Raw genomic sequence first — 25445 nt, forward strand, 5'->3', positions numbered from 1 at the left:
ACACATAGAAACTGACACCATGGTTGCCTCCAGCCATGGGGGAAGTGAGACTTCATTTTAATCCTTTTTACATAGTTTTGAGCCATGTGAATACATTAGTGAATCAAAAAGACAATTGAATGAAAATAAAGGAACATTATTATTCCCGTTTACAAATTAGGAATCTAAGGTTGAAGGAAATTAGGTGCCCTGCCCACAGTAGTAATAATAATAGACACACTTATTGAACACTTACTGTGTGCCAGGCCCCATAATAAGTACTGTAGAAACATTTTCTAATTTATTCCTCTCGGAACTCTAAGGAGGTTTATTTTTATCTCAGTGTTAGAGCTAAAGAATCTGAAGGAGAGAAATGTAAATTATTTTCTAATCCAGGACAATTTGGAAGTAATAATTACTCTGGGGACAGCAAGCAAATACCAGGACTTATGGTCACCCTACTTAGAAAAGGCAAGTACTTGCCTTACGTCCTGTCATAATGGCAGAACCAGGACTGGAACTGAGGTCTGTGCGACTCCGCAGCCTACGCTCGTAACTGCCATTTACAGATTAGCAAACGAAGGGACAGAAGGCTTATGGACCTTGCAAAAAAACTTACAGCTATTAAGTGCCAGGTGCAGAGGCCACACACAGTCCTTCTGAGACCAAAGCCTATCAGACAATGTTGCCCCTCTGGATACTAATCTAATAATCCTTTAGCAGAGGAATTTAAGGGGAGGAGGAGGATATAAGAGGTAAAGGATGGCAGAGCCCCAGGCTACATACTCCAGCAACCTTGGTCCCTACCATTCAAAGACAGAGAGCACTCAGTTAACAAATGTCTGGGAGACTGCTGCATGCTGGGCTCTGTGCTGGGTGTTCAGAGACAATGGTGCTGCCCTCACAGAGCTTACATTTAGGACCAGCTTAGATTTTAAGGCCTTTGGATCTTCCTACATATTGCGCTACTGCAGTTAGTCAGTGACTGTTATAAGGAGAAGCAGATAATATATTTCTAGTTATGCCAGAAATATAGAGAAGAGGAAGCAGCTTTTACAAACTGCTTTTCAGGAAAAGGCTGACAAAGTCATAAGTGAAAACTTTATTTTCTCAACTATAATTCATAAAAACTTTTCTATATGCCATGTTCATTATATAAACATTTATGTTCTGTTGCTCTGGGAAGTGTAGAAAAAGTTTATAATAAATAACATTTATTTTTGTTGGTTGTTCATGCTGACACCCATAGGTAAATTATATGAAAGATATAGTAAGTTTGGGCATGTGCTGCATACTTGGATTTAAAAGGTTAACATAGCCCTAGCTAGTTTTGCTCTGTGGTTAGAGCATCAGCCTGCAGACTGAAGGGTCCCAGGTTCGATTCTGGTCAAGGGCAAATGCCCGGGTTGCAGGCTCCATCCCCATTAGGAGGTATGCAGGAGGCAGCCGATCAATGATTCTCTCTCATCGTTGATGTTTCTATCTCTCTCTCTTCCTCTCCCTTCCTCTCTCAAATCAACAAAAACATATTTTTAAAAATATAAATAAAAGGTTAACATATGCATTATTAGAATTATAAATATGCAACTTGATTACTTTGAATAGATGAATAGATGTCTTAACTGACATCCCCAGTTCATAGTGAAGAATACTCACCTTCCAACTTAAAACAGAGAGAAACATTATTAAACTGGTGTGAATGTGTGTGTGTGTGTGTGTGTGTGTGTGTGTGTAAACTTCTTAGTTTCAGACAACTGAATCCATTCTAGCTAATTTAAGCACAAAGATTTAATTGGCATTTTGAACAAACTTGCCAAAGACTATCCTCAGAATGTTATCACTGGAAATATCATTTAAAGACCAGGAAACTAAGACCCAGAGAGACTTATTTTCCCATATTCATTCAAAAAGCATTTCTGAGCTCTACCTAGCAGTCACTGTACAGATAGCAACAGTACTGGGTTTCTGTTCTCATGGAGCTTACAGTCTGGTTTCCCAACAAGTTGTTCATCAGTCTTACCCCATGGGCTTTAAATAATACAGATTCCAGAATTACTAAATCAGAATCTTGTAAGGACCTGGAAATCTGTGGTTTCAAGCTCCCCAGGTGATTCTGACATGTTTCCAAGTATGGAACTCCTGATCTACTTAACCCTATCATCACAGCATAGAACTTGAGATGCAGAAGTAGGGCTACACCCTGACCCTGACCTCCAATTTGGAGCATCTTCCATAAAATCATAGTGAATCTTCATTATTGCTAAGCAACTAATTCCTGCCTTTAGTTTGAAGTTAAAATGTTGCTACTTTGTTATAATATTTTTAACTTTTCAATTATAGTTGACATACAATATTTTATTAATTTCAGGCGTACAAGTGATTAGACATTTGTATACCATGTGAAGTGGTCACCACAATAAGTCTGGTATCCACCTGGTACCTTACATAGTCAGTACAATGTTATTGACTATATTACATCTTCATGAGTATTTTTATATTGTTATAATTTTTATTTATAAATATCTGTGCCTTTTACATTTGACAACTACTTTGAATAGGAAACAAGTTTTGCATTTTGAGAATATTTTTGGATAAGTCACTTACGCCCAAGTGAGTGTAGTTGAGTTCATTTTCTCACCTACAATGTGGGGGACTTAAATTGGATGATCTCCAAGATTACTTTCAGGTCTAGAAATCTATGATAAAAGATGTTCTATACTATTTTTATATTTCTTCTCTTATAGCTGTGGAAAAACCTCTAGATCCATTTGCTTTTGTGTCATTAGTACTTTTGTTGAAGGACCTACCAGAGGATGTATCACTTTAAGCCATCTCAGAAGTGACTTTTCTCTCACGGAAGGGTTTGTTTTACAATTTGGTGATTTATAATTTCAATCGCCACTCTGGAACCTCACTATCTGTCAGATAAGAGTCTGGTCATTTGATCTCCTTGTGTTGGTCCCTTGGTTACTTTGCCTCTCTTATTCTGATAAGGTGGTTATTGATAGCCTTCAAGGCTTTAATTATTTAATTTTTGCTGATGAGCATTAGAAGTTCCCCAAAAGGACAGCCTTTCATTATAATGTGCTCTGCGCCTTTCCGGTCCTGACCCCTCCCAGCAGGCCTTTCTTTCCCCACTTAAGACATCGCTACACTGCCAGCCAGTTATCTCAAGGAGGACAGACAGAGCCTGCAGCCAGGGTCCCAACACTTCAAAAATATTTGAGAACCCCCTCTTTACTCTGTCTCTTCCTAACCTACAGTTACAGTTGCCCAATTTGGCAAAATATGTTAAAGTTGAGACAAAGAATAAAATTTGAATGTAAGCATGCCCCATGCGATATTTGGAATATACGTATACTAAAAAATTGACTTGCGGCGTATTGGGTGAGTGTAGATTTTCATACTGCCATCTGCTAAGTCAGAGATTTTGAATCTTGGCTGCACATTAGACTCATGTGGAGAGCGTTTAAGCTCTCAATCCCTGCCTGCCGCCCAGGCCAATTAAATCAGAATCCCTGGCTGTCGTCAGGCATCGGTGGTAGTTAGAGCTGCCCAGGTGATTCCCATGTGCAGCCAGGCCTGAGAACCAATTACCTAAATTAAAATGTCAAATTCAAAGCACCATTTTCACAGCTAAATCAGGCCTTTATATCAAATTCCTCTTCAAAATTTATTTCATGTACTTTTCAGTAAGCATTTTATATTAACCTTTACTATATTTATTATGTTATGTTCTAGCATATCATATATTACAAAGATCACTTTTTTAAAAGGATCTCATATGGCTTTAATCATGTCACTGGTTTATTATTATTTCTAAAAGTATTTAATGGCTTTTGTGTTCAAATGTTTCTTCATGATTTGTTAGTCTTTTTCACATGTATTTTTCTGTCTCTTAAAGGTTATAAACAAGTGATTCTTAACTCTGTTCATTAGAATCATCTTAGGATGCTTTTTACTTTTTATTTTTATTGATTTCAGAGAGGAAAGGAGAGGGAGAAAGAGATAGAAACATCAATGATGAGAGAGAATCATTGATCAGCTGCCTCTTGCACGCCCCCTATCGAGGATCAAGCTGGCAACCCAGGCATGCACCCTTAGCCAGAATCGAACCCGGGCCCCTTCAGTCCACAGGCTGACGCTCTATCCACTGAGTAAAACTGGCCAGGACTCTTAGGATGCTTTTTTAAAAGTTAGAGCTCTGCCTTAATTGGTCTGATATAGTGCCCAGGCATTGTTGTTTTCTAAAAGATTCTGGGTTTAGACAGAGTTCAAAGCCAGTATTTTTATATATGTCAAATACCCACCTAGCTGATCATCTGAATTTCCTAGGGAACTTTCAAAACATACATCTAATTGCTCTGCTTAATGAAGTCAAAAGAATTTTGAGAGGTTCTAGGTGGAGGGTAGAATAAGGAAAAGGATGTCTAATATTTTAGAAATATCTTATTTCCTCCACTATACTATATAGTATGTATATTTACATTTCACATACTACAATGTAAACCTATTCTGTTGCTCTGAAATTTTAAGAAAAAGTCCCCACACATGGATACAATGATACAGTGCTGCATGCCCACACCCACATGGAGTGAATGTCTACCATCTAGGCCCCACCCATGGGAATCCTAATTCAAAAGAGTCAGAGTGAGGCCTCGACAGCAGTACTTTATATTTTTTTAAGAAGAAACTCTTACTTTTGTAGTATATTTTTATTGATTTCAGAGAGGAAGGGAGAGGGAGAGAAAGATAGAATCATCAATACTGAGAGAGAACCATTGATCGGCTGCCTCCTGCACGTCCCCTACTGGGGATCAAGCCCAAAACCTCGGTATGTGCCCTGACTGGGAATTGAACCAAGGCCTCCTGGTTCATAGGTTGACCCTCAACCACTAAGCCACACCATTTGGGCTGGACACGCAGTACTTTGAACCTTTCCCCAGACGATTGAAGTGAGTGGCCACATTTGGTCACCACTGCATTGTAGATGATACAATATCTTTAGACAGTGTTCATCACTACTTGTCCCATTGACAGCAGTAAATGTGTGTTAAGAGCAAAGTCAGTGGTAAAGCTAACTTTTTTGCAACAGTGAAACAAAAACAAACAGTCTGATTCTTATTAGACTTCCCTCAGTTCTATCTGGTCTTTTTCTCTTTGAGTGGCTCTATGAAGGAAGGAATAACCTTTCTAAAAATAGGCAGAAGAAGACCAAGGAGGAAGTGTCCAAAAGAAACAATAGAGTAAAGTAGACTTAACCTTCTGCACTGTGATATAACAGAGAGGACGCCTGGCATACATTATCAACAATCATGAGGCACCAATCCAAAGATTTTATTCATTCAGCTCCTCCTGAGTGCCTGCTAGGAAACAAGGATTGAGCTAGATCCCGGGAATTCAGAGTATGGTGTTGTTGCCTGGAGCGATTTACAGTCTAGAAGAGGAGACCAATAATTATAATACAGTGGGAGAAAAATGGAAAATTATGCAAAGTAGCAACTATAGACACATCTATGGGGAATTAGAGGTGAGGGGGAGACTTCAGAGAAACAGCACAAAGCCAGGCTTTTGAAAGCTACAGTGATAAGTGTGTGGGGGAAACTGAAGGAGAGTGAGGGGAAAGAAATGGCATTTCTTAGAGTAAATGGAACTCCAAGCTGGGTATTTTCCTGAATTGTAAACATTTCTACAACACTGTCATGTAATGTTTTGGAGGAGTTGGGAGCAGCTGGAAGGCAGAGTGGTAGCATTGCCATGTGTCAAACTCCGCTCATACATCAGCCCAGTTATTCTTGGATATTGTGATATTCCTAGAGTGGCCATCAAAAGTTAGCCTAGCCCAGCCAGCGTGGTTCATGGCTGAGCATCGACCTATGAACCAGAAGGTCATGGTTTGATTGTGGGTCAGCACATATACTTGGGTTACAGGCTTGATCCCCAGTGTGGGGTGTGCAGGAGGCAGCCAATCAATGATTTTCTCTCATCACTGATGTTTCTATCCCCATCTCCCTCTCCCTTATTCTCTGAAATCAATAAAAATATATATTTTTTTTAAAAGTTAGCCCCAAACAAAAACATACAATCTTTATTTGTCAGATTCTGCTGCAAAAATCCTTTCTCCAGACTAATCTTTTCATATCATCCTTATTGGTACTTGGTTGCATTAGCTGCTAGAATTCTTTTTTATTTTAGACTCTCAAATTTTCAACCTCTTTGGATCTACGCATATTTTTTTTTCATGATGTCCAGTGGTTGGTCAATGAGCCACTTATTGACCTGGGGGTTGATTTTTATTGATTTTATTTCATTTATTAGTGCCTACTATGTATAGATCACTGTGTTAAGTGCTCTGGGGTGTCCAAAGATGAAGCATTCAGAAGAACTTAGAATACCACAAGGAAGAGATGCTTAAGAACAGTCATCAATTGGATTGGATTTTGGCATCTGAAATAGAGTGTTTATTTTCTCCCTAGTGACACTCAGGAAATGCTTGTCTCCTGCTGTTGATGAATAATTTCAGAGTACTATGGATCATGCTGAAGAAAATGAAATCCTTGCAGCGACCCAGAAGTACTATGTGGACAGGCCTATCTTTAGTCATCTGGCCCTCCAGGAAAGACTGCACAAGAAGGACAAGATTCCGGATTCCATTGGGGATAAGCTAAAACAAGCATTCACGTATGTTGTGTTTTATTAACCTGTTTCCTTTATTCTGTCATTCACTTGTGAGAGAAACAAGGTCAAGTGTATAAGGAAAATCTGGCGAAATGGAGGGGGAAAAATGGTGAGCACTCGTGATTTGCTGAACTGTCCACAGGGTTGTCCATGATAGATATTTGATTGAGCACGAGCTTCATTATGTATTTCACCATACTTATTAAATTCCTACTGTGCCTTAGGGATTATGTGTAAAGGTTCCTGTAAATAACCCACTTCCAATTCTCCACCACCTTTTCCCTTTGTCTCTCAGAATGCTCCAGCCATTCTCTTTTGTTCTACCCTTGACTTCTACCCCATTTGGCAAAACCCTGAATTTAAATCCCCAACCTATGCTGTCAAGGACCCTCAGTGTCCTGTGACTCTTAATTTTGGAGACACATGCACAGCCATGTTGCAGGCGTGAGAATGTCAATACATGTGTGCCTATTGATAGCTCCCAAACTTCAAAACCAAACCATTTGATTACTGCCTCCGGAACGCTTGATACTACACCTTCTGTGTTCAGTGTTCATGTAAGCTTCACCCTTCAGGAGAGGTGAAAAATGTATGCACTGGAGTCAGACTCGCTGAGCTTTAATCCTAGTCCCAACCACCTACCAGCTGTGTGCTTGAGTTTCCTGGTCTGTAAAATGGGTAGAATAATAGTACTTACGTCATAGTTACTAGGGGATGAGGCATATGGTAAGTATTATATAAGTGTAGCTATCATTAGTATCTCAATTTTCTAAACAAGGTATCAAATCTAATTTGTTTTACTCAAATTTATTGCCCTTACCACAGTTGCCTCACATTGTGCTTCTAATAATTTCCTTCATCAAAGTGCCGCCGAAACCAGTTTGGCTCAGTGGATAGAGCGTCAGCCTGCGGACTGAGGGGTCCCAGGTTCGATTCCGGTCAAGGGCATGTACCTTGGTTGCGGGCACATCCCCAGTGGGAGGTGTACAGGAGGCGGCTGGTTGATGTTTCTCTCTCATCGATGTTTCTGGCTCTCTATCCCTCTCCCTTCCTCTCTGTAAAAAATCAATAAAATATATTTAAAAAAAAGTGCCAAATACTCTTAACCACTAAAGATACTGTATAAAAATACCATGCATGCTGCAATAATATATTATATTTTGAATGGAACAAATTGTTTCCTTGTCACAGGGAACACTTAAAATTTTCACGGTGGCCATAGAACTCATCTGTCCATAGTGTTACTCGGTGATGTCTTTGATCATTGGCGTAGCCTGGCAATAAAATTGGCCAAGGCCCACAGGGATTAAATGCAAGGCCTTGGTTTTATCAGCTTGGTCTTCCAGTTAACCAAGACAACCAGACATAATAGACTCAGCTATTACACTCCAGTGACAAATGGCATTTTGAGTTTCCCGAATCAAAGACCCTAAAGCAAGGGACATATGTTAATAAAACTCAAAATACCTGTATAAATTTCCTTGATTTTATAAGGAAAGGGGAAAACTAATGGGCAGATGCTGGTCAGTGGTTCCACATTCTTCAAAAGTTAACTCAATCAGTAAATAATTCCCCTACTTCCCTTTTATACCAACACAGATAGTAAGGATTGTATCTATTAAAATAATAGCTTCTGAGTTATCTCAATTATTCTGAAGCTAAATTTTTCTCTTTTTCATGGTCAGTTGTAGAGCATTATTATGGAGCTGATTTAGATGTCCCCAACAACAACAAATTGCAAGAACAGCTCTTCTTGTCTCTGATCTCTGCAGAGTGAAACGTTATCCTCAGCACCAGCGTGAATGTTTTCTTACCATTCCAGGATAAAAGGAAGGGGAAATGCCTTGGTTCAAATTCTACAGAAATGTTACTCATTTTTTTCTCTGTCTTTTTTTGGTCCCCAGATGTACTCCTAAGAAAGTAAGAAATATCATTTATATGTTCTTACCCATAACTAAGTGGTTGCCAGCATACAAATTCAAGGAGTATGTGTTGGGTGACTTGGTCTCAGGCATTAGCACAGGGGTGCTTCAGCTTCCTCAAGGTCAGTAGAATATATTTATTTATTTTTGTTTGTTTCTCTTACTACCATATCCTCAAACAATTGCTTGACCTTTCTGCTTAATTTCATCATGATTGCAAATCCATAGTTTTTATCATATCATTCTAGTAGCCTTTACCTGTCTAAAAGAATTCTCCAGGAAAAAAAAAAAAAACGTAACCCTTAAAAAGCCCCAGAGCTAAGAGTAGTGGAATATGGTGATATTGTTTTGCAGATCAGTACAGTTAGGAACTGGCTGGGTTAATCAGTCACTCTGTGAAATGCTCTTGGGATTGTCATAATTAAGGTTTTTGATGATAAGTTCATATTCTAATTGTAAGACATCATGAAATGTTAAATCCTCTGCATCTGTGTGATTTTTATATGTGATATTAAGTGTTTAAGAACATCTCATTAATTTGTTCATCTATTCACACTTGTTTATCAAGATCTGCTTGTCCCTCCCTGTCTTCATGGATCTAACTCCCTAATCAGGGACAGAGACCTGAATCAAATAAAAGCACATATACATTTTTATGTATAAACTAGAGGCCCGGTGCACGAAATTCATGCACGGCTAGGGTCCCTATGCCTGGCAGGAGATCAGGGCTGGCCGGAGCCTTCCTTCATTCTGTGCCACCCCCTGGTGGTCAGCACATGTCATAGCAAGTGATAGAATTCCCAGTCTCCCAGTTGAACTCCCATGGGGACACTTTGCATATTAGCCTTTTATATATATATATAGATGATGTTAAACACTATGAAGGAAAATACAGGATACTATGAGATAATCACAGGGAGACCTACTTTAAGAAGGTAAATCACAAAAACCTCTTTAAGGAAATGAGAAGTGAGCTGAGACCTGAAGGATGAGTAGGAGGCAGGTAAAGAATGAGAGGTATCCAGCCAGTGTTGCTCAATGGTTGAGCATCGACCTATAACCCAGGAGGTCAAGGTTCAATTTCCAGTCAGTGCACATTCAGGGTTGTGGGCTCAATCCCCAATAAGGGGTGTGCAGGAGGCAGCCAATCAGTGATTCTCTCTCATCATTGATGTTTCTATCCCTGTGCCTCTTCCTTCCTCTCTTTGAAAACAATGAAAATGATGAGAGGAAGGAATAGCATGTGTGAAGGCACTTGGCAGAAAAAGAATTGGGTGTTTGAAGACATGATTTGCAGAATTAGCAGAAAGGCAATGTTCTGGGAGTGAGGTGGGCAGGGGCAGGTCAGCCTACCCTTGTTAGCCACTTCTGAATTCATTCTGAGTGCAGTGAAAGTTATCAACGTGCTTTTCACTTGGATTGCCTTTGTAAGAGGTCACTGAGACTGCTGTTGGGGAATGGATTTGGTTGGTGGGAGGGGCACCAGAATGAATGTGGGAAGTTGATTAGTGGTGGCTATGTCTCCTGGAAAAGAGGAGATGACCAGGGGAAATCCCAGCCTGGACTCTGTAAGCACAAGGCAGGATAATGTGTATGTTCAGGGTAGAAGGGTGGGCCAGTGAGGACACTTCTGCTTCAGTTAACATGGTTGTCACTTGTTCATCAGAGATAAAGAACCAAGAGGAAAATACATATAAACCTCTTTTCTAACGATCTCCCTATTTCTGTCTGGTGTTTATCCCACAGGCTTAGCCTTCGCAATGCTGGCAGCTGTGCCTCCGGTGTTCGGCCTGTACTCTTCATTTTACCCTGTTATCATGTATTGTTTTTTTGGAACCTCCAGACACATATCCATCGGTAAAAGTTATACTTGATACTCTAGTACCTTTCTGTTGGGATTTTTCAGATTTGCAATGTGCCGAAGACATAGCATGTTTGTTATTAGAACATCTGCTTAATAACAAGTTGTTACTGCATACCCAGTAGGTACTTTAAAATACATTCCCCCTGCCGAAACTGGTTTGGCTCAGTGGATAGAGCGTCAGCCTGTGGACTGAAAGATCCCAGGTTCGATACCGGTCAAGGGCACGTGCCTTGGTTGCGGGCACATCCCCAGTGGGAGGTGTGCAGGAGGCAGCTGATCAATGTTTCTCTCTCATCGATGTTTCTAACTCTCTATCCCTCTCCCTCTCTGTAAAAAATCAATAAAATTTATTTAAAAAAATACATTCCCCCCAAGATTTCTAGAACTAATAGCTTTCTTATCATCTTGGCATAATGGGGGGGAAAGAACAATTTTCTTGTGTAGAAAGAGCAGTTGTTAAAATCTGTGAAATACGTGTTTTAATTCATAACACGATTTACTTGCATCTGGTTTTTCTTTTTATTAGTGGTACTGCAAGTTCCTAATCACCACACATGTATTGCATTTTCATCTGACTTTAGGCTCTGGATTCCCTGTAGTGTAGTTAAGTGTATTTAGGATCAGATTTATATGGATTTCATAATAGCCTTGGTGCTGCATGAGGCAGCCCGCAGCAAACACAGGCACAGTGTTTCAGATGTCCATTCCTAGGTAACAAATACCCCCAAATTTAGCAGCTTAAAGCAAGAATCATTACATTGTGTCTCACAGTTCCTGTGGGTCAGGATTTGGGAAAGGCTCATCTGGACAGGTCTGGCTCAGGGTCTCATGCAGTTGAGAGTCAGAAGGGAGCTGCGGCTAGAGCAGCTACAGGAAGCTTGAACCTCTTTCTCTTATTCCCTCTCATCCTCTCCTCTTGCTCTCTGCTCTCTCTCTCTCCCAGCTCCCCTCTCTCCTCTCCTTTCTCTCCACGTGCTCCTAATTGGAGTTTTCTCACGCTCAGGGCTGCAGCACCAGCAAGTGTAACAGCTCTCAGGTGGAAGCTGCATCACCTTGTGTCGCCTAGCCCCAGAAGTCAACAGTATCACTTCCGCTGCATTTTTTAAAATTTATCTTTATTGTTGATAGAATTATAGATGTCCCCCTTTTCTTCCCATTGACCTGCTCCATCTCGCACCTGGACTTCCCAGGTTTTCGTCACACTATCCTCTGTGTCCATGGACTATGCATATATGCCTATAAATCCCCCAGTTAATCTCTCCCCACCCCATGACTACCCCCGCCTTCCCTCTGAGATTCGTCTGTCTGTTCCTTGCTTCTATGTCTCTGGATCTGTTTTGTTCATCAGTTTATTTTGTTCATTAGAATCCACATATGAGTGATGTCATGTGATACTTATCTTTCTCTGACTGGCTTATTTCGCTTAGCATAATGCTCTCCAGGTCTCTCCAGACTGTCTCAAAGGGTAAGAGCATTCTTTTGGTTACTAATATGTCACAAGTGCTCCCAGATTCAAGGAGAGGAAGATTAAAAATTAGTCTATCTCTTAATAGGGAAATGTCAGAGTTCTAGAAGAGTCTGTGGGATGGAAGATGTCATCATGGTCATTTTTGGAGAATACAATCTGCACACACACAGTTTACATATAAACCAGGAGCAGTGGTTTAATGCTTAAGGAGAACAGTGCAATTTTATTTCAATGATGATTTATTGACCTCACCCATGTTCTCTAGAGTACTGGCAACAATCACATCAGATACACTGAAACCGATTTCCTTGATTAATGCGTCACTATTTCAGGTCCGTTTGCTGTAATTAGCCTGATGATTGGCGGCGTGGCTGTTCGATTGGTACCAGATGATATAGTCATCCCGGGAGGAGTAAACACAACCAATGGTACAGAAGCCAGAGACGCCTTGAGAGTGAAAGTCGCCATGTCAGTGACCTTACTCTCGGGAATCATTCAGGTAAGACTCAGAGATGGGGAAATGGGCTCTCATTTGTTCATTTAATAAATACCTATTGAGCGCTCTTGGCTGGTCTTACTGGGTGGGTAGGATCAGCCTGCAAGATCCCAGAGCTCAGAGCTCCCAGCACTCAGGAGCACCAGGCCGATGATATGCCCTCCTGAAGTTGATACGTTTTAGGAACCAGCAAGCCTCAGCTGGGTACTTTAGAGATTTCAATAGCAAGAAAAGCTTGAAGCAGAATTGTTTAGTGATGGGAAGAGGCTTCTCAGATCTGCTTGGAAGGAACAGGAAATGACATTGACTCACCATGTCCCCGGTTCTGAGTGTGCCTGATGCTCTTTGGGACTCCAGGCCACTCCAAACCTTCCAGTATTTTCTGTATAATCAGTGATTGATTTGTTCGCTGCTTAACTGTTGCAGGTGCAAATTTGTAGTATTAGAGAGTGATCCAGAAAGAAATTTGTATGTTTTCTGTTGGTTTTAACTTCCTGATCTGTCATGTGATTTATCTGTTTCTTTGTCATTTAAAACAAATAGTTTTGCCTAGGTGTCTGTAGGTTTGGATTTGTGGCCATATACCTCACAGAGCCCCTGGTGCGCGGCTTCACCACCGCGGCAGCTGTGCATGTCTTCACCTCCATGCTGAAGTACCTGTTTGGAGTTAAAACGAAGCGGTACAGTGGGATCTTTTCAGTGGTGTATGTAAGTAAGCAGCTTACTGGTCCTGGCTTTTCCTTTCTTTTCCCTCCTCCTCTTCTATATCTCTTTCACCTTCAAGGCTCACTTTTCTTTTTTTCTAAGAATTTTAATACAATGGGAAAAACTTGGTTATTCTAAAACTTTTCTGAAAAGAGCACTACAAAATGAATTAAACCTTAAACTCTCATTTTATTCATGTGCGATACTGCCTGCCTTACAAGGAATTTTTTATTATGTCTTTATTTGGTGGCTACACCTTCACCCTCATTAGCTGAAAGGACAGCTTTTTCTTGAGACAGAATTATATTCTCTTTGGAAACTAACAAATAATTTGAAAGCGTTATGGGAGAACCTAACTCTCTCAAAACCTGCTTACACAAGCAGGCAAAAAATAAGTCTATAAATGATCTGGCTAACACAATTAACCAGTTTAATAAAAAAATATATAGACCTTTGCACCCAACTCAGAGAAAATATAAATTCATTATAAGCACATAGGGAACAATGGTAATAACCAATTGTGTTGAAATTTACATGTGAAACTGACCACAAATTCTAAAAATTTAGTATATTTTTACACAGTATAGTATCATTAGTAATCAGTAATTAAATATAGCTTTAAAATTCCCATACATTTAGGAACAAAAAAAAAAAAACCTACTTCTGAGTAACCCATGGATAAAAGAAATTTTTGAATAATTAGAACCAAATGACAGTTAAAGTACTACTGAAACTTATGAGATGATGCTAAAGCTATTCTTGGACCGAAAGACCTTTGTAGGTATTTATGTGCCAGACACTGTGCTAGGCCCAGCAGTGAGTGAGCAGACATGGCCGTTGCCCTCTTGGAACTTAGTCCAATGGGAAGACAAATAGTAAGCCCTTAATTGCATAAATGTGTAATTGATTACAATATTGTTTGAAGCTATGAACAAAAGGCACTGGCTACTAGGAAAGCTGGATAGGGAGACCTTTAGATTAGGGGTCTGGGAAAGTCACTTTGGAGGGTGCCATTTAAATTGAGTCCTGGATGGATTCAAATGGAATCAAACTGTGGGAACATTCCCTAAATAACTAAAGTCTTCATTTCCCATAATAGCTGGTAGCATGCTTCTTACTCTGAGATTTTTCTAAATGCCTCATCACACAGGAGACAGAACAGACGGGGACCTGAGTAGGCTGTAGGCATTGCTAGGAAAGGTGTGTAGCTGGGGCTCAGTGGTAACCTACTTTCCCAGGGTCCAAATGAGAATTGACTGTATGTGGGGTTCTGGGATTGCAACCCTAGGATAAAATTAAATGGCTTTAACTCTCCTGGGCATCTTTTCAAACTTCAGCACCCTCTTGCCTTGAAAGCCCACCTGATTCCTCTTTCATCTGCTAACAATGATTTCTCTTTCAGCTCTCAAAAGTTTTTCTGTGTCTTTACCTTTGTATTGTTTTGCTGGTATCAGCCCCTAATCCTTTCTCAGTGCTTAGGACTGACTCAGTACAAGGGTTACTCTTCTGAACTTTATAATACTACTACATTGACACATGAGCATGTCAAAGAACAAAGTAAGATCGTTGGATAAGAATTCAGCTTTAAATTTGTCTGACAAGGAAAAAAAGGCTCCAAGTTGGGGGAAGCTACAAAGAGAGCGACTTGAGCCTGAGAACTCGATGAGAACGCCCGGTATGGGCCGCTGTGTGAATTAGTGCACTAGTGTCTGTCCAGGGCTGCTGCCCGATGTAAACTCCAGTGTTCACTGTGTTACAGAGTACAGTTGCTGTGTTGCAGAATGTTAAAAACCTCAACGTGTGTTCCCTAGGCGTCGGGCTGATGGTTTTTGGTTTGCTGTTGGGTGGCAAGGAGTTTAATGAGAGATTTAAAGAGAAATTGCCGGCACCCATTCCTTTAGAGTTCTTTGCGGTAAGTCACCTTTCAGCTCTTTCTGAGAGGGTTGCGGAAGTGGACGGGAGGGGACAGGGAGTTAGACCTTTTCCCTCTCAGTCCTGCCAAGAGGAGGGTAGAATTTGAAAGGGGAACGTTTACAAATACAGTGACAAGAAAGAAAAACCATTAGAGCACTGAATGGATGAGTTTTAAAATATAGGTGAAGACTCTGTAAATATTTTAATAGGAATTATCTGTGAGTGATGAGATTTAGGGAAGATTTTTCTGCCTCAATGTTTTGTTGTCTAATTCTTTTATAATGAACACATAACTAATAACCTGAAAAAAATAAGCTGTTTCAATTTGGAAAAGAGCAAAAAAGACAAAAGTTCTCAAACTTTCTTGGTTCCTGGCACTCCTAGGCCACAAGAAATACCTAACAGTTTCATTTAGTAAGTAGTTAGGCCCAAGCAGTGTATTTATGTCTAACAACCTAGGAACTGTTTGTAAAAGTAATGCACCTACATTGAAGTAACATGTATATGTTTATTACACTGTTATTAATGGGATGCGTGCACTTCACAAATCCTCAGGTCAGGTGGGCACTGCTATCCTCCATTTCCTCTTCACTTCGCTTTTGCACGGTACCTGCTTTCTAGCCCAGCAACCGCTGAATGCCCAGCTTTGCAAAGATACAGTGTAATCCAAAGGAGGGTAGTAGGAACTGGCGTGGAAACTGAACTACCGCAAACTAGACGTGTGCATAGTGTCTGACACACGTCACTGTTTTCCTTGAAAGTTCTATCCCCCGGTGTCCTGGTGACTTCCCCTTGGTACCCTGGGGCACCTCGGTGCATAATTCGAGAACCATAAGGACAAAAAATAAAAAGTATAGGTGTCTGACCCAAATTTGGCCAAAAGTTTGAGCCACAAAAACAACAGGCCAACATTACAGCTCAGGTAGAAACCAACCCCTTTGATTCTTTTCCGTGCTTTGGTCATGTCTACATCCCGACAGGACTGTCTAGCAGTTTCAAAGCCTGTTCTCTCATCGGGACTGGGCAGAGTTCCTGCTTCGTCATGGAGTGTAGCACGAGGCTCTCAGCTCCTTCTCATGGCAAGGAGACGGGCAGGCAAGGCCTAATTGTGCAGCAAATGGTGAAGGTTGCCTTTCCCGGCCTGGGTTCCTGGTTCTGTCCATTTTCCAGGTTCCCTTTAATGGATTCCTTCATGTTTCCCAGGGCAATGGTTTTCCAGAATTTTATCATTATGATTATAGGAATCCAGTGTTTTTTAAATTTCTTATCGAAGTTCTCCTCAGAGCAAGGGAGAGAGAAGCCATACTGGGAAATCTGGGAGAGTCTTTATGACTCCCTTTAAGCATAAAATTTCTTTACCATGAAAACACTTGAGTTTTGCATTCTATTTCATAATATATCTGTTTGTGTTGATTGAAAAGCAGGGTTTAAATTATTTTCCACTTTATAAAGTTGCGGCAATGGAAACTTAAGCCACATTTATCCTGTGGATTTGAATATTCTGGGCAAACCCCCCACCTGCCCCAGTTTGAGATGCACAACTAATACAATTCAGGGTGACAGACATAATTGCGACCAACAAAAAGGGGCAATTCGGCCCGGCCAGTGTGGCTCAGTAGTTGAGCATTAACCTATGAACCAGGAGGTCACAGTTCATTTCCCAGTCAGGGCACATGCCTGGGTTGTGGGCTCAATCCCCGGTAGGAGGTGTGCAGGAGGCAGCCGATCAATGATTCTCATCACTGATCTATCGCTTGCCCCCGTCCCTTCCTCTCTAAAATCCATGAAAATATATATATTTTAAAGAGCAGGGAGCATTTCATCAAAGAGGCCAGAAGCACCCGTGCACTCGCTCTCTCGGGCTGATGTGTCAGATAAGCTCACCTCGTTATGGGTTCCCTGAAGCTGCCACCACCCGGAGGGACAGCCTTAATTCCTTCTCGGCAGCCCACTCAAAGTTCTGTAGCTATAATTCTTCAGGATGAAGAAAGTTGCCATCCTTCCTCCCTTGTTTCCTCCTCTTGTAGCGCACTAAAGGTTGTACTTTCCACACCAACTGAATCTATGCCCTGGCAACCCAGGAAGCTTATGTATGATGAAACGTGTGTGATGGGCACTTGCACTCTGACCCTGACTGAACTGGGAGGAGGCAACTGCAGGGTGCCCCACCACATGTGGTGCTGGGAACGGGGTCAGCAGGACGATTGCGGATCCAAACATTGTTTTGTTTATTTTTATTCTTTTAATTTATCTTTATTGTTGAAAGTATTACAGATGTCCCCTTCTTCCCCCCACTGACGGGCTCCACTCCCCCCTCTCCCTCAACCCCCCACCCTCCTTCTACCCCAGGCCTTCACCCACACTATTGTCTGTGTCCATGGTTTATGCACAGATGCATATAAATTCTTTGGTTAATCTCTTCCCGCCCGCCCCCCTTTCCCTCTGAGATTCGTCCATCTGTTGCATGCTTCCATGTCTCGATCTCTTTTATTCATCAGTTTAGTTTGTTCATTAGCTTCCACATATAAGTGACATCATGTGATAACTTGTCTTTCTCCTATTGGCTTATTTTGCTTAGCATAATACTCTCCAGGTCCCTCCATACAGCTGCATAGTATTCCATGGTGTAAGTGTACCACAGCTTTTTTATCCACCCATCTACATTTTGTAATGATACATTGTCATCGAACCCCCGTTCCCCTTCACAATACTCACCTCAGTGGCCTTTATTCATGCCAGGTGATCAGAGACGCATTTCACCTGGCCCACATGCACAGCCAACTCCTGAAAGGTTTCGTGGCCTTTTCTGTTTGCAGTCAACTAGCCAAACACTTCAGCATGGAACAGACCAAAAGAAAAAGGAAAGCATTCCAGGCCACAGGAAAACTAGAACCCATTTTAATTTTTCGGGGAGAGTCGTCAGGAGAATTTAGAATTGCTAGAAGCCAGCTATAATTCTTCTTTTTAAAACTGAAAGTTCAAGTGAGAATAGATTTGGTTTGGCTAACATTGTTTGAAGAGCTCATTTTTGTGGCATTTGAATTCTCATCTGTAAAGGACATTTGGGTTTGTGTCTGTTTTAGGTGGTCATGGGAACTGGCATTTCAGCGGGTTTTAGCTTGCACGAATCATACAATGTGGATGTCGTTGGGACACTTCCTCTGGGGTAGGAAAACAATTTGAAGTAACAGTGTGACTTGAATAATCAATGGATCTATTATGGTTTCTAACTCCTGCTTTAGTGTTCTTGTAAAGAGAAACCCCTTTTGTTCCTACCTATCAAATAGCTGAAGGTTTGGGGGGTGGGGTTTGGGGTTTTTTGTTGTTTCGATTTTTGGTTTTTAGCATGTGCATGGCTTGTTGTTTATTGTGGTAAAAAAAAAAAAAACATAACATAAAATTTACAATTTTAGTCATTTTTAATTGTACAGTTCAGCAGTGTTAATTATACTCGTGGTATGAAACTGATGTCCAGAGCCTTTTCATCCTGTAAATCTGGAACCCATGCCCATTAAACAAGAACTCTCCATCTCCCTTCCTCAGCCCCTGGCAACCACCATTCGGCTTTCTGCCTCTCTGAATTGGACCACCATAGTTACCTCAGATAAGCAGAATCATATAGTGCTTGTCTTCTTGTGACTGGCTCATTTCATTTAGCATAATGTCCTCAAAGTTCATCCATGTTGCAGCACATGCCAGGATTTCCTTCCTTTCTAAAGCGGAATAAAAGTCCCCGGTGTATATACCAGTTGCTGTTTACCCATTCATCCGTGAGTGGGTGCTTCCACCTCTTAGATGTTGTGAATAGTGCTGCTATGAACACGGTGTGCAAATACCTCCTCGAGACTCTGCTTTCTGTTCTCTTGGGCGTAACTTTGTGAGGAGCCTCCATGCTGTTTTCCATGTTACAGTCCCGCCAGCGTGGCATGTGTTGTTTGTTTGGTTTCCTATTGTTCAGCACTTACCAGTTTTTTAAAACGCTCCCTGGGAGACATAGAGATTAAGAGCAAAAAGACCTAAGTCTAGCCTGCCACTTTCTAGCTGTGTGACCTTGGGCAAGTCACTGTCCTCTCAAACCCTCCGTTTCCTCTCCTGCCTGGCAAGCACGGTAACTGATGCCTATCCAAGGCCCATGAGAGAGCCCAGGAGATATTAGTGTAAAGCTAATACGCTGTAAGTGTTCAAGACACAGTAACCACAAGTTCTGGGGCTCACTCTTTCAACAACTTTTCTAGTTTCAAATCATCTATTACTTCTTTGCTTCATTTTTTTTTCTTTTATCTAACTCTTTACATTTATTATTCCCTTTATTTGAAGGAGCAAGAGTGACTATGAGCCTCTCCTGGTCTAGCTCTGTTCCTCTCTGACACTGTCTGGTGGTCTCTGTGTCTCTCTGTGTCTCTGTCTCTTATACTATCTCACTTACCACCCTCTTCTCTTTCCAAAAAACCGAGTCAGACATTTGCCCCGATGTTGGAGGTTGACAGAACCTGGCATGTCCCATCAGACCTTGCTTCCAGCCCCATCTATGAACCTTGTGGGAATCACAGGGAGCAGGAGTTGCTCTTTAAGACAAAGTTCACTTGACAGAGCAAGTGTTGAAGGAGGAAGCATGAACTCAAGTATAACACAGTAATAATGCTTGATTTTCTATTTGGACTTGTAATTTATAAAATACTTTAGCCCAGCCCGGCCAGGGTGGCTCAGTGTTTGAGCGTCGACCTATGAACCAGGAGGTCAAGGTTCAATTCTCGGTCAGGGAACATGCCTGGGTTGTGGGCTTGATCCCGTGTGGGGCATGCAGAAGGCAGCCAATCAGTCATTCTGTCTCATCATTGATTTTTCCATCTCCCTCCCTCCCTCTCTGAAATCAATAAAAATATTTTTAAAATACTTTACTACCCACCATCTCAGTTGCTGCTCACAATAACACTTGTGACGTACATTATTCCCACTTTACAGATAAGCAAGTTCATTCATTCAGCATGTGCTTACTGAGTGCCTGTTATATGGCAGGGGCACAGCAGTTCAAGCAAACGTGTGAGCATAAATGCCTTTGTTTTCAGGGAGCTCGCATTCTCCTGGGGGAGACGGCAATAGCCACACAGTGAGAAGTGCTATGAAGAAAGGGGAAGCCAGGAAAGGGGCAGGCGGGCCGGGGTTGCTGTTTTAGGGAGAGTGTCCGAGAAGGTGACATTTGAGAGACATGAATGAGGTTTGGTGACTCCTGGTGAGTCCCAGCCTGGACCCAGCGCTCAGCCTTCCGATACCCAGTGGTGTGCACTTTCCATTACCTCACACCTGAGTCACTAACATAATTAGTCAAGTGGTAAACATTAGTCTTTGACTGGATCCAAGAGATAACCCTACTGAATAACTAATCACAAATAACTGGAACAAATGTGAATTCTCACACTTAGACTTCTTTTAAAAATTCACATGCCACCCATGTACTCTCCTGGTCACCTTGTACCCAAACCTGCTTTCCCTCTGTCCAAGTTTTTCTTTTCTAAATAACATTTTACCTTTCTAAAACTTGGCTACTCAGAAAGTTTATCTTCCTGGAATTTTGCCCAAAACCAAGCAGGAAACCAGTAATGCCTGCCTACCCACCTATCTGTCTCTGTGTAATCATACCGTTTCAGTTATCTGTGAGTCTGATCAGTGCTTAAAGCAGCATCCGTTTCTTTGTGCACACCTCATCAGTCCAGGTAAGGCTCAGCTGGTGGTTCTTTTGCTGCTCTCACTTGGGGTCTCTCGTGCAGCTGTAGGTGTCTGACAGGTGACTGGGGCTGGAGGATCCAAGAGGACTTCACTCACAAGTGTGACACCTCAGCCAGAGGGCTGGGACTGCTGAGGGGTGGCTGGCCTCTTCTCTCCACATGGTGTCTCTGCGTGGTGGCTTGAGTCAGGACAGAAAAGCAGAAGCCGCTTGAAGCACTCACACAACATCACTGTCACCACATTCTGTTGGTCAAAGCAAATCACAAGATTTATCCAGAGGAGAAACAGATTCCACTTCTGGATGGGAGAGCAGCACATACAAGGATGGGAGGAATTTTGGGTCCTAGTTGAAAGCAATCACAGTTATTTACACACATGCATATCACTCTCATCTACACACACGCACATAAGTACATACACAATACAGGGTCCAGAAAGCGACGGTTGACTATTAACGATCCAAGCTGTGGCAGTACATTCTGTTTCTTGGTTTACTTTCCTTCCTTCATTCCAAAATCAACCCTTTTCTCGTACTCTTGTTCCTCAGACCAAAGCCGCTCCCAGGCCGCCCCTCTTGGTTAACGCTTCTGTAGCAAAGTGCAAGGGACGGACAGTAAGTTTTATAGTCGGACCCCTTGAGTTTGACTACCCGCTCCATCTTGGGCAAATTACTTGACATCTGCAAGCATCTATTTTTTCCACCTATAAATTGGGATAATAGTGGTACCTATCTAGTATAATTATTGTGAGGACACATGAGATGACATATGTCAAGCATGAAGCACATAATCTAGGCTTTTATGTTAGATTTCTCTCCTCTCTCGCCTCCCTTTCTTTTACCCCAGAACTTGAGACATCCCCTTTGTCGCTGTGATATGACACAGTAAGAGAAATAGGCACAGGGCGGTGGATTCTTCATGGTTTTTGTTGTGAGAGTTGATGAGCTGTTTGACCTGGGACAAGTTGCTTAGCCTCATTGTGCCTCAATTTTTTCATCTATAAAATGGCCGTTATGATGGGGCCTCGCTTACAGGGCTACTGGAGATAAATAAGCACAGAACCTGGCACAGAGGAAACACCTAATGATTGTTACTGTAAGAATAATATTATGCATCAATTAATTGGTGGTGGTGGTTGTTGTTATCTAGCCCAGTGTCTCAAATGGGAGCAGGTGCCTTTGAAAACCTATATTGCTCCTTCCCCCAAACTATTCTAGGGGATTCCTATTCTTTTCCTTTAAGGAGTTTCCAACCTATAAAACGGGCCACAGAAATTAGGTTGCCCACTGTGGGGCTTCAGCAGTCACATTATTGGCCCCTTCAGACTCCCAGGTGAGACCCAAGAAGTATAATTTGCTGCAGCTCCTTTCTGATGTTAGAAACTCACCCCAAGGGATCCTGGGAAGAAGCAGTTATGTGACATAACAAGGGAGAGCAGTGAGTACCTACTGTTGCTCGGACAGTAATTCTCCTCCAAGATGACCCTTGTCCGATACCCTTGCTGCCCTCAGACTTTGGTTCGAATGTCTCTTCTTCCTGTTCTGGGTCTTACTTACACCTGCCATGCAGGTGCCATGAGGTGTGCGGTTACTCCTTTTCTAAAGAAAACGGCATTTGATCTCTGCTGGTAACCCATTCAGGGAGAAAGCTGGTGCCCTGGGGCTGGGGCCTGGAAAGAACCTCTGTGTGTCCAGAAGGGCCCTCCTTTCTGCCAAAGAGAGCAAACAAGTACCCACGCATTGATCACCTCCTTTGTAAATAATGCCCCTCTGAAGTGCGCCCCTGTCGTTGCTTGTTTGTTTCCAGGCGGTCACAGCACGTGGGTTAAAGTCATCTTGATCTTTCAGGCTACTACCTCCAGCCAATCCGGACACCAGCCTCTTCCACCTCGTGTACGTGGATGCCATCGCCATAGCCATTGTTGGGTTTTCAGTGACCATCTCGATGGCCAAGACCTTGGCAAATAAACATGGCTACCAGGTCGATGGCAATCAGGTAATTTTGTACAGATGTTCCTTAGTGATATAATCATCATACTCTGCTATGAAAGGCAAGTAAACTTAAATCCTCTATCTTGATCAAAAAACGTGTAGTTTGATGGTGGATGTATTTAAAGCATGAATTTATTGAACATTACATTTTTTTCATAATTATTGTAAATCAGAGCATTAGAATACTGAGATACAGTCCTACCTCACCCCATGGGCAGAGGTCCAGCTAGAAAGGTGAAATCTCCAATCTGAGGTTTACAGTTTGCCATACTGCTATTGATGTTATCACTGTTTTTATTTTTTATTTTTTTCAGTTACAGTTGTCTTTCAATAGATGTGATCACTTTTTAAAGGTCACAGATTGGGAATAAAATGTTTTTCCAGAACCATTTGTACTCCTCAGGAAACCTTCTCTTTGGTCATGATTCATCACTCAAACCCCACAATGTGTTTTTTGTCACCTTCTTTTATAACATAGCTACAGATAAGGTATTTAATCTGAATGCCATAAGCTGTAATTTTGGCATGACGGTGTCTGTTCCAACATGCTCTGTTTGTAAGAGGAGACGAGATGATCCACATTCACATGAAGCACAGTAATCCAACCAGGAAGACCAGAGGAGCCCTAAGAGCAGGACTCACTGCCCCAGGAGGACACTGACATGTACTCTGGATGAACAAGAGCCAGGCATTCAAACGATGTCAGAACTACACACCACAAGCCTATATACCTTAAACCACAGCAAGCAAGTTTTATCCCTAGTCAATGGACACAGGCAGTAGGGGGGCGAGGGCATGTGCTGGGGGGCGGGAGCGGCCGGGGAGAGGTCAGTGGGGACGGGGGGAGGAGACATGTGTAATACTTTCAACAATAAAGAACTTAAATTTTTAAAAAAATATTGTCCCTTAGAGAGTATTTGGGAAAGAAGGGCTGAGTGTAGCATTTACCTCCAACACTAAATATTCAAAGTGTTTCCCACCCCCACCTTAAATTATGTAATAATTCCTATTTTGAGCTCATACTAACCCATTTCTTATATCTGAAAAGACAATGAAGAAACAGCCCATACTGCTGAAAATGTATATTATGTGGGCCGTCGCACCTTTCTTTCTGAAGAATAACGGATCTCTTGTGTGCTTTGTTTCCACATGAAAAAGGAGCTCATTGCGCTGGGACTGTGCAATTCCATTGGATCACTCTTCCAGACTTTCTCAATTTCATGCTCCTTGTCTCGAAGCCTTGTTCAGGAGGGCACTGGAGGGAAGACACAGGTATGCATATGACTGGCTTCTCAGGACTGGTGATTTCGGTGGTAATTTAATTTTAATCCCTTGGTTCTTTTCTGAACCCAAAGCTATTCTGCCTGAAGATCCATGCTCCAGTGAGCTGTGTAGTGAATCAGAGAAAAGTATGATTGATGGAGGCAAATCCCAAGGAGCTAAATCTATAGGAAAGAGGTATACTCTCCAGTTAAATCAAAAAATTATACGATATTCTTTGCTATCATAAACCTCAAAGTTGAGACATGGGATGTTGTCGTGAAAGCCTCAGACTGAGTATGGGAAGGATGCCAGAGCTATCCAATAGAACTTGGACCAATGATGGAAATATTCAGTGTTTGCACCATTTAATATGGCAGCCACTGGCTACTTGTGGCTCTTGAGCACCTACAATGTGACTAGTGCAGGCAAGACCTTAATTTTTTACTTTAGTTTAAATTCTTTTCATTTAAATAGCTGCGTATGGCTAGTGGCCACCACATTGGATAGCAGAGTCTTATCTGACCTCTTCTGGCCCTTATGGGTCTCAGATCAGCACCAGACATCTCCTTTCCCCACCCCTGGCAAGCAGATTTCAGTCAGGGTATTTCAGCTTCTGTTTAAAAGCTGTAAGAGGAACAGAACTTCAGAGAAGTGGGAAGGAGTTAATAGGTTTATGTAATGGTTTGGGTGACTTATATGAATCCATCTTTTCTTGATCGTCTCACATTGGTTATCAAAAGACTAGGACCAACCTATGCTGGCCTCTCACTCTCTCCTAAAAGCCCCTTCCATGTGTCTTTTCTCATGCAGCTTGCAGGTTGTTTGGCCTCGTTAATGATTCTGATGGTCATATTAGCCACCGGATTCCTCTTTGAATCATTACCCCAGGTGTGTAGCTTGGACTTGGTGTGAGGTTTTCTGTGTGTACAGATTTTGCTATTTTATTTGTTTATATTTTTGCGGATGTCTCATGGGTTTTTACTGTAACCCTAGCAGGATGGTATGAGAAAGGGCCAAGGCTAGGACCAACATCCTGGTCCACAATCTATCAGCAACTGGGACCTTGGGAAAGCCATCTCAACATCTCTGGGTCTCAGTTTATCTGCAAAGAGGGTGTTTGCACTGGCTAGTCTCCAAGGTCCCTTTCTCCTTGATTTTCTCTCACCTTATACTTCCTTTTAAAATCTGAGATGGCCTTCATTCATAAGACATTTGTTTACTGATATATTTAATCTAGTAGAGATGAAGAGCAATGTTAGAGTAAAGGAAATCAATGTAGAAAGGCCATGGGTGAAATAACTCCTTGAGTACCAAGTTTAATTCTGAACCTCTTGACTACTATGCAGGTTTGCTGCTAGGATATAAGCCTGGTTTTCCAAGGCCCATTTTAGCTAACCAAGTCCTGAAAATCCAGGTGTTCATGGCTCCAAATGTACCATCAC

At 41.8% G+C, this 25445-nt stretch overlaps 1 protein-coding gene across 1 annotated transcript in view; it reads left to right on the forward strand.

Annotated features, from left to right (window-relative positions):
- The window catches only part of SLC26A5 (solute carrier family 26 member 5), a gene marked incomplete at its 3' end in the record, with an annotated part of 47005 nt that overhangs the window by 13836 nt on the left and 7724 nt on the right, over positions 1 to 25445 (forward strand). Inside the window, exons 3-12 of the mRNA XM_080663652.1 lie at positions 6456 to 6660; positions 8562 to 8701; positions 10326 to 10436; positions 12244 to 12410; positions 12951 to 13115; positions 14872 to 15024; positions 18110 to 18192; positions 22597 to 22744; positions 23899 to 24012; positions 24814 to 24891. Coding sequence (XP_080519778.1) covers positions 6509 to 6660; positions 8562 to 8701; positions 10326 to 10436; positions 12244 to 12410; positions 12951 to 13115; positions 14872 to 15024; positions 18110 to 18192; positions 22597 to 22744; positions 23899 to 24012; positions 24814 to 24891 — 1311 coding nt within the window. The 5' untranslated portion in view covers positions 6456 to 6508. The remainder of the gene's footprint in view (positions 1 to 6455; positions 6661 to 8561; positions 8702 to 10325; positions 10437 to 12243; positions 12411 to 12950; positions 13116 to 14871; positions 15025 to 18109; positions 18193 to 22596; positions 22745 to 23898; positions 24013 to 24813; positions 24892 to 25445) is intronic.

This window comes from Plecotus auritus (genome assembly GCF_963455305.1).
Source record: "Plecotus auritus genome assembly, chromosome: 4".
Lineage (NCBI taxonomy): Eukaryota > Metazoa > Chordata > Mammalia > Chiroptera > Vespertilionidae > Plecotus > Plecotus auritus.